Below are 9,147 nucleotides of genomic sequence, written 5' to 3' on the forward strand. Positions count from 1 at the left end.
ACCAAAATGCTTATTTACAAAGCCATTGTACTACTGACCTTACTGTATGCCTGTGAAACATGGACGCCACTCCCAACTTCTTGAAAGATTCCACCAACACTGCCTCCGGAAAATTCTGCAAATTACTTGGGAAGACAGACGGACTAATGTTAGCGTTTTGGAACAAGCAAAGACTACCAGTGTTGAAACAATGATCCTTCAACATCAACTTCGCTGGACTGGCCATGTTATTCGAATGCCTGATCACAGTCTTCCAAAGCAGCTACTTTACTCCCAGCTTAAGGATGGAAAATGGAGTATCGGTGGACAACAAAAGAGGTTTAAAGATGTTCTTAAAGCGAATCTAAAAAAAGTAACATGAGCATCAAGAACTGGGAAGTCTTGGCCCATGAACGTCCCAAATGGATGTTTGCTATTATCAAAGGTGCTGTGGACTTTGAAGAAGCACGAATACAGGGCGAACGGGACAAACGAGCCAAGCGGAAGGCACGTCAAGCAAATAATCGCATCTTCCATCTGGAAACCTATGTCCTCTCTGTGGGAGGCTGTGTGGATCCAGAATTGGCCGCCACAGTCACTTACGGACCCACTGTTAAAGACCTTATCTTGGAAGACAATCTTACTCGGCCACGAGTGATCGCCAATGAATCCTTGGCCATGCTGGCTGCTGGGATCTGCCAACATCTGGAGGGCCAAAGATGCTCCCCATTCCCGCAATCCAATTTCCGGGCATTCTTGAAGATGAAGCAAGTGAACAACAAAGGCTTGTAGCACCTCAAAGGCTCACAATTTCCTGATGGCATAACATAACACACTTTCATGGACTAGAGCCCACTTTGCTGGTTGCATGCCATGTGATGGCCTGATTAGCAACCACCAATGTTGACCAGCTTCATTAGTAATTTCCAGTCATAACTCAGTCATTTTTATGGGCCAGGGTAGCTTTTGGAGAAGCATTTTGTTTTTAAGTTGTTTTTAAAACAGGCATCTAAGAAATCTATTAATAATTATCCTGATGCATCTGATGGACTGTACTGGAGCCCATGAAAACTTCTACCATAATAAATTATGTTTATATTTTAATGAGATTGCTTTATTATTTTACTTATGGATGTTTATGGAGCAGGTTTTTGCAGCTTTCCAACCACTTAGAAGCCGGTTTTGGCAGTAAATAGTTTCATTATTAAATTTTATATCCTGTCCCCACCCCCAAAGGAACCCAGAGCAGCCATATATGAGTTAATGGGGCGGAGGGAATGTGCAAATGTTATCGTGAAGCACTTTGAAGAGAGGCAATTGATCAACGATTGAATTGAAAAAGCAGCCGCCTTCAACTGGTGGACCTTAGAAACAAACCCTTCAGCTCCAAATATGGACAGAACCATCCTGTGGTGGGCCTGGGTGGAGCCCTGCATTACAGCGAGACGAGTGGTGGTTAGTGTCCATTTAGGGATGGTAGGGTGCAAGGCAGGGGCTGAAAAGCCAGTGAAGCCACGGCCAAGCAGAGCCTTCTTGCTGAACTCTACAGGGGCAACACCACGAGAGAGGAGGAGGAGGGGGAAGCTGGTGGGCAGAGCCACTGCCTGGACTGGTTGGGAGTAAGACAAGGCGTGGTGGTGGCAGGCGGCTGGCTGAGGCTGAAGGGGGCAGGACCAGCCTCCATGGTATAAGACTAGCCAAACTGCACTGAGCTGGTCACTTTGTGGTTGTTTGTTTCGTTTCTCCCTCTAGGAGATCCTGTCCAGCTCCACCTCACGTGCCTGGAAGCCTTCAGCAGGGGGTTAACCTTTCCTCGGTACAGGAATGAAGTCAGCCTGTCTCAGAGGGCTGGCATCGGGATTATCGAGGAAGCTGGGACAATTTTGAAACTGGGAAGCTGAAGCAGTGGAATGAGCAGAGTTGCTTCCCTCCTGATGCAGTGGGGAGGTATGAACCAGAAGACACAGCTTGTGAAATCAAAACAACATTTATTCAGCAGCAGGACTTTAACAGAGGAACACGCTTGCTGGTTTAGTCACACACCAATTCTGAAGATGCTGCCCCCCCCATTACAGGAATTCCCCTTTGAGTCACCAAATGTCCAAAAGGACCAGAATTTAACTGGTCATCTTAAACTGGAGATCTTCCCACCAACACCGGAACACGTGGCTGCAACTGCAAAGCAACTGGGGGGAGAGAGAGAATTGAGAGAGAGGCGGTCTGACTCCCTATTTACCAAAGACCCAGCACGGCTCACTGCCAATCAAAGATCCCCTGGATGGTCTGTTCCTGCCACCAGGGGTGACGCTGGGGGAGGGAGAAAAGTCAAGCCAGCCGGAACTGCCCACAAGATGCCTCTGCCTCTCTCTCAGGAAGCTGCAAGCGTAAAACTAAAGCGAAACGTAGGTGCTCGGCTCATAAGGAAACCCCAGGAGTAAAAGGTGTGCCAGTAGGGAAGCAGTCACATTCCCTGGTACTGAGAAGGGTATCAAATGGCCCCTGAAGCCTGATCAAACAGAACTGCTTAACATGGGGGGGGGCAAACTCATCTTGCGATGGGAGAGAAGACCCCCCCCTCTCCAAAAGCCCTGGGGCCTTGGGGGGCCACGAACGGTGGCCTGTGGAAGCCCCACAGCGCCAGGACGCCTCAAGGCTGGGCTAGGATGGTCCAAGCCCACTTCCCCTGCTATGGACACAAGGGGGGGGGGAAGAGTCCAGCCAGCCCGAGTCCATCTTCGCCTCTGTGCCCCTTCCAGATCCCAGGAGGATGAGGGGCTCAAAGAGCTGGTGGAGGCGCTTCTGCTGCAGGAACCAAATGCTCTGGGATGGCAGGTGCCGAGTGGCGCGATGGAGCGGAGCAGGTGCCTCCTGAAGTCTCGGGGCACCGCTCTGCCGGAGGCGGCCTCCAACTCCTCACTGCTGGCCCTGTTTGGCCCACTGCGCAGCTGCAAAACAAGGGACAACTCTGAGCGGGTGGGAGATGGCGGAGGGCCAGAGGGAACGGCCACCACTGGTGCCAGGTGGGAGGGAGGGCAAGCCCCAGGAACTCGCTTCCACCAGAGAGGAATGGTTCCCTTTCGGCTGCTTTGCCTTGCCTGCCCCCTTTTTGGCAGAAGGAAATCTCCCCACCCTGATTAGAGTGAGTCCTTTTGCGCTTCTGGGGCTGGTCAAAGTCCCCAATGGGGGTGAACATGGGAGTTTGCCCAGTGTCCGCCACTGGTTTCCATGACTCTGCCCCATCTGACAAGGAACAGAGATCCAACTATTCTCCTGTCTGAGTCTCAGTCAGGAAGCCATCTTGGCCAGCTCAGATAGCTGATCCTTAAAAAAAACTCCAAAACTGGCAGCGGCAAGGATTGAACCCAAAGCTTTCTATGGGCAAAGCATTGACTCTTCTATCCCACTGAGTTATCCCTAAGACAGGCTGGTGTTCCTCTGCATGGGTCAGAATTCACTTGGCAAGACGCAGTGTGGCAGAGGCGGGGGGTTCTAATCCTGCCCCCTTTATCTACCTGTTGATTCTTCACTGAAAGAGCAATCCTCTCTTATGCTGTACCTGGTCAAAGCTCAGACCCGATTGGAGCAGGATCTTACCTTTATCCCTCTTCTTCGCAGAGGCTACGCTCTGGGAAGCATGCTCTTTGGACTGCCCGGTACGGAGGAGAAGGGCAAGTCCCCCGGTTCCCTCAAGCCACTGGGCGAGAGTGGACCCAATCGCTCAAGGGGAGGTGACACCTCCCTGCCCCCCGGGAGAGCTGCTGATCTTAACAGCCAGCTAAGCCAAGCTGGCTGCAGAGGAAGGTTTAGCAAAGAAGATGATGTGATGGATTTTTAACTCCCCATTAAGAGTCAGCGGGTTGAAACAATGAAGAGGCAGAACACAGCAAATTGGGCCATGGGACTTGTTGCCACTGGCCATCCAAGGAGTCTCAGAGAGATTCACTTTACTCTCTGGTGAGGGAGAGCTTCTTGAAACTCTCCAGATAGTTCCACACAGTTTGTAGGCTCTTCCTTGGTTCTTGCAAATATCAATTTTCAACCTTCTTGCCCTCAACTTATATATATATTTGTGTGTGTATATATATATATATATATATTATATACCTGCAAACTGATGCCCGTCAAGACTGTGCCACCAAAAAAAAGTGTCTTTTGGAGCTACCCTGTGTGAAAAAATAAATGTTTATTTCCAGCGTACTTCAATGCTGGGCCTCCTAGACGTTGTTGGACTCCAACTCCCATTGTCCCAAACCACTGGGCTCAGTTGGCTGGGGATGGTGGGGGTTGCAGTCCAACAATGTCTGGGGGCTTGTGGTGGAAGAGAGCTGCTTGCTTCCATACTCAATGTGAAACAGTTCACATGAGCGGTAAAGATAATATCCAGGTGCTGAGCTCCTTGACGCACCCCAAGGCCGTATGGCAGCCTTTGCCAACCTGGTGCCCCTTCAGATGTTTGGGCCTCCAACTGCCACCAGCTGATAGGAGCTGGAGTCCAGCTGCCTCATGGGAACACATCTTGGGTGCCAGCAAAGGCCTTACCTGTACTTTGGGGCTGAGCATTGCCAGGCTGGCGGCGTGAACCAGGCCTCCAGGGCAAAGGTCTGAGATGCGCAAAGCCAGCTGCATTTAAGGCCCCTCTGGAGAACTGGTTGTATCTCTTGTGGATCAGGTTCTTTGCAGGCTGTGTCAACTGTGGGAACCTCATGATGATCTCCCTCAAGAGCTTGACTTTGTCTTCAGCAAAGAGCATCCCGTCAGTGCTCTGGCTGATCATTTTGGACGAGACGGACCGCAGCCGAGGGTTGATGGCGCCAAGGACCTGCAAGCGGCGCTGCATGGTGAGCCGGTAGTTCATACTGCCAATGTAGCGGATGAGGCGCCTGGCCCACTCCCGCAGCTCCATGGGGTCCACCCCCTCCTGTTTCTCCAGAGCTTCCTCAGCCATCTCATAGATGGTCATTGCCGGGGCTAGCATGTCCAAGACCTCGTTCTGGAGAATGTTCATGTCGTGGATGGCCGCTGCCAGAAGCCTCTCCTTGTTTTTGTTCAGCAGGCTGGCGATCTCTGGGTTGAGGCGAGGGGTCTCAGACATCCTGTGGGGCAGGGTGGGGCGGGGGCAGACGGACAACAGCCTGTCCTTCATCTTCCTCGACAAGGCGCTCCGGCACTTCATCCAATATTCCACCACCTGCTCACGGGGGGCCCACATTTTTGAGGTGAGCAACGGGGTCGCCACTGTGCTGGATGTCACTTGTGCCGAGGAGCTGTTCTGGGCAGGACTACAGCCACCTCCGTCTGCGTTCTCCTCATGGTTGCCTTCCCATTCGAGGGTCCCCACGTCTGCTCCAGCGGAACTCCATCTTCTCTTGAAACCGGTGGGGCTGCCCCAGTGTCTGCTAGGGGTCTGCTGTGCATCTGACCTGTTGGGGCTCCTGCCTCTGGCCAGGGGGGAATGCTCCTGCCTGCTGCACTCGGGACTCTCCCACCTGCCTCCGCCACACTCCACGCTGCCCTGTTTCCAACTTGGCGGGTTTTGGCCGCTGAAAGTCCCCAAATCCTCCTGATGATCGGGGCTCCCCCAGTTCCTCTCAACTCTGTGGGGGCCCTCCTGCTTCCTCCCCCTGCTGTGGTTGCCCCAACCCCTTTCCCCTCTGGCTGGGCTATGGGGCTCCCTTTCCCCCCTCTCAGGCCCACGCCACTGGCCCCCAGCCTCAACAGGGCTGGCTTGCAGCTGCTCCCTTCGGGGGCGCCTCCTTCCCGTGGAGCCCTCATGCCTCGTCTCCCTCTCCAGCTCAGCCCAGCCGCCGTGATGCCCGTTGGAACCCCCCAGTTGCTGCTGCTGCCTCCTCACCCGTTCTGGGCTGTCCTGGCCCAGGTGCCCTCTAGCGGGAGGCGGGGCTAGCAGCAGGAGCTGCTGCAGCTGCATCTCCCCCTCTTTCCGCCTGGGGCTGTCCCAGCGGGTCTTCCACCTGGCCTTGCCCAGGGGCTCCTCCCTCACGGGCTGGGGGGGCTCCTGCCTCGCCTGTCTCTCTCGGCCGTCCCACCTGCTTCTCCTGCCGCAAGGGCGCTGCTCCTGCGCGGCCTCGCTCGGGGGGCCACTCCCCCACTGGCTCTGGGGGCCGGAGGGCATCAAGTGGCGGGGCTCCCCCCCACGCACCTGCTCCCTGGGGGCCCTGCCCTCTCTGGCTGGGGCGTCCCACGTCTCTCGGGGGCCTTCCCCAAACAGCCCCTCCGTGCGGGGGCCTTCCCACACCCTGTCCCAGGAGCCTCCCCTGGGGGGCTCCGCAGGCCCTCCTCGCCCCCCCCACTGAGGGCCATCCCATCCTGGATGAGGTGGGGGGGCAAAATCCGGTGGGGGCCCGCCGCCCCATCCGGGCTCCTCTCCCTCAGGCCCCCAACGGCCGTCCCAGCCCTCTTCCCCGTCCCATGGACAGGGGGACTCCCGGGCAGGGCGGCGGCGCTTACGCCGGCGCCGAGCCGCGTCCGCCTGATGGGGACGCTGGGCCTCGCCAGAATCCGCCATTCCTTTGCGCACCACACGGAGGCAGGGCTCTTTCCCTTCTCTCCCCCGGAAGTACCCGGGGAACTTCCGGTTCCGGCTTTCTGGTTGCCATGGAAACCCATTTGCGCGGCCAATACTTGCGCCCCCCACGCGAGGAATCTGAGTGCGTTGGCTAGAGCGGCACTCGGGGGGGGGTACGGCGGGACCATCAGGGCCCCAGCCAGCCCCGGCAGCAACGAGGGATAACGGGAGTTGGAGTCCAGGGAACGCTGTAAGGCCCACGGGCATTCTCCAGGCTTTTGCCGTCCCGGTGATTTGAACGGCAACTCCCATCAGCCCCAGCCAGCAATGCCTGACTGAGGCTGATGGGAGTTGTAGTCCAAATCGTCTGGGGAAGAAGTGAACTTGAAGAAAGGGGGCCGGAAGAGAATCACAAAGTCAATAAATAAAAATTAAATGTTTCTTTACACAACACACATAAACACAGAACGTGTGGAACTCCCTGCCACAAGACAAAGGTCCACAGGCTTACAAATGAATAAAGACTGATCAGCAGGATAATATATATCAACAGCCTATAAATAGAGCCTCCAGGTTCAGGAGCAGTAAGCCTGGCCTACATATCACTAGATACAACATCTGGAGGGCTACGTCTTTTGCATCTCAGACTGAGCTTTGGAACTTAGAGACCTCTCCCAATAGAGTCAGATAACAAGGAGACTCCAAAATCCACACTTTGGCAATACCTTGATGTTGATGAGGACCAAACAAAAATGCCACAAAATAGTGAGCGCAGGTTTTTTGGATTCTCCATTGTGCTTCAGATGTGACGCCAAGCAGGGCCTGATTAAGAGTTCTAGAGAGCTCAGGAGCTTGTGCTGACTATTTTGTGACAGTTTTGCTCCACCCTTGAACGGTTTCCTTTCCAGCTGGTCGTTATGAGAAGTAGTGCTCCCATTTGTGTTATTTATTTATTTATTATACTTGTATACCGCCCCATAGCCGAAGCTCTCTGGGTGGTTTACAGTAACTAAAAATAAATACAATTTAAAATACATCTTTTAAAAAACAATTTAAAACACAATTTAAAAATTTAAAACAAATTCCCCTTTCCTTTTGTGTCGTAACTTTTAGATTGTAAGCCTGGGTGGGCAGAGACAATGTCTTCTTTTAACTGATTACACGTAAGTCACTGTGGGAGCCTTCTCAGCTGAAGAGCAGGGTACAAATGCACCAAACAAATTAAAAATGGGGGCTTTTGGAGGGTTCCCTCTCCCTTTCTTATGGACCAACATGGCTCCCTGGCCATCATCCATGCTGGCTGAAAATGCTGGGAGTTGGAATCCAACAACAACTGGAAAACTACAGTTGTTACCTCAGTGGCCTCATGGGCCCCTTCCAGCTCTACTGTGCTATGATTCTATGATCCCTGCTCTAAAGGGAAGGTTTAAAGCACCAAATTAATTGCCTCCCTCCCACCCATGATTAAGCCCAGTTGCTTCTTCAAGGGGAAGGGGGAAATCACACGGTAGAGTCCTTGCAGGACTGTACCACATCAGGAGAAGGCAGTCATAGGCTCCCCTTTAAAAACTGCAACTACTGGGTGCAGATCAGGGAGGAGGAACCTCTGTGGCCCGCCAGATGTTGGATTCCAACTCCCAGCAGCCAGCATGGCCAACGGTCAGGGCTGATGTTCTCCAGCAACATCTGGAGGGCCACAGGGGTTCCCCCTCCCTGATGGAGAGCATTTTTAAAAAATTATGTTGAACACTAAAAAGGAAGAAGTTTCTTTTATTGTCTCCCTAATGAAAGTGTTAATTTTCTCTGTGTAAGGACACGGTCATTCTTTTCTTAGCATGAAATTATTATTATTATTATTATTTATTGCACTTTTAGACCGCCCTTTAGCAGCAGGCTCTCAGGGCGGTGTACAACAAAATAAAACCACATTTAAAAACCAGCGAGTGTGGATTACAACATATAGGTATAAAACACGTTTAAAAACAGATTAAGACAAAATTAATAGAGATTACAATTAATTAACTATAAAATTAAAATTAAAACTAAGATTAAAATGCCTGGGCAAAGAGGTAGGTCTTTACCTGGCGCCGAAAAGATATCAAAGAAGGTGCCAGGCATATCTCGTCAGGGAGGGCATTCCATAATTCGGGGGCCACCACTGAGAAGGCCCTAGATCTCGTTATTGCTCTCCGGGCCTGCTTGTGAGTTGGGAAATGGTGGGTAATATCCCTCCCCCATGTCCCATGGGTGGCCTTGGGGCTGATTTTCTCTCAGCTGCTGCACCTGCCTCACAAAGTTGTGGTGATGATAAAATGGGTTGCCCTGAGAAAGGATGGGGGGGTTACAGAGCCAATCGACCAGCCTATTCCCCTGGTGCCCTCCAGATGGACTCTGGCTCCCATTAGCCCCAACCAGCATGGCTAATGGACGGTGAAAATGGAGATTGAAGGCTGTGCACACACACACCCTTTCAAGAATCCTGGGAACTGGAGTTTGTTAAGGGAGCTGGGAATTGTAGCTCTGTGAGGGGTAAACTACAGTTCCCAGGATTCTGGAGAGTGGGGTGATCTACTTTAAGTGTGTGGTGTGCACACAGCTGGAGTCCAGCAAAACCTGGAAGGTCGCAGGTTCCCCAATGCATGCTC

The 9,147-nt window shown here is 52.8% G+C and overlaps 1 protein-coding gene across 1 annotated transcript; it reads right to left on the bottom strand.

Annotated features, from left to right (window-relative positions):
* Positions 1-1,947: 1,947 nt before the first annotated feature.
* On the bottom strand, positions 1,948-6,779 carry LOC133372581 (uncharacterized). Its single transcript, XM_061601387.1, has 2 exons — positions 4,519-6,779; positions 1,948-2,924 (listed from the first exon to the last, which is right to left on the bottom strand). The coding sequence occupies exons 1-2, from the start codon at positions 6,767-6,769 to the stop codon at positions 2,893-2,895; spliced, it is 2,283 nt and encodes a 760-aa protein (XP_061457371.1). The 5' UTR covers positions 6,770-6,779; the 3' UTR covers positions 1,948-2,892.
* Positions 6,780-9,147: the final 2,368 nt, after the last annotated feature.

The sequence above is a fragment of the Rhineura floridana genome, chromosome 18 (assembly GCF_030035675.1).
Source record: "Rhineura floridana isolate rRhiFlo1 chromosome 18, rRhiFlo1.hap2, whole genome shotgun sequence".
NCBI lineage: Eukaryota > Metazoa > Chordata > Lepidosauria > Squamata > Rhineuridae > Rhineura > Rhineura floridana.

Bases quoted from the DNA above. Each gene is read 5' to 3' on its own strand.
- LOC133372581 (XM_061601387.1), bottom strand. From the start codon at position 6,769: ATGCCCGTGGGCCTTACAGCGTTCCCTGGACTCCAACTCCCGTTATCC. The intron at 2,925-4,518 runs GTAAGGCCTTTG...CTTGTTTTGCAG, and splicing joins TGCTCAGCCCCAAAGTACAG to CTGCGCAGTGGGCCAAACAG.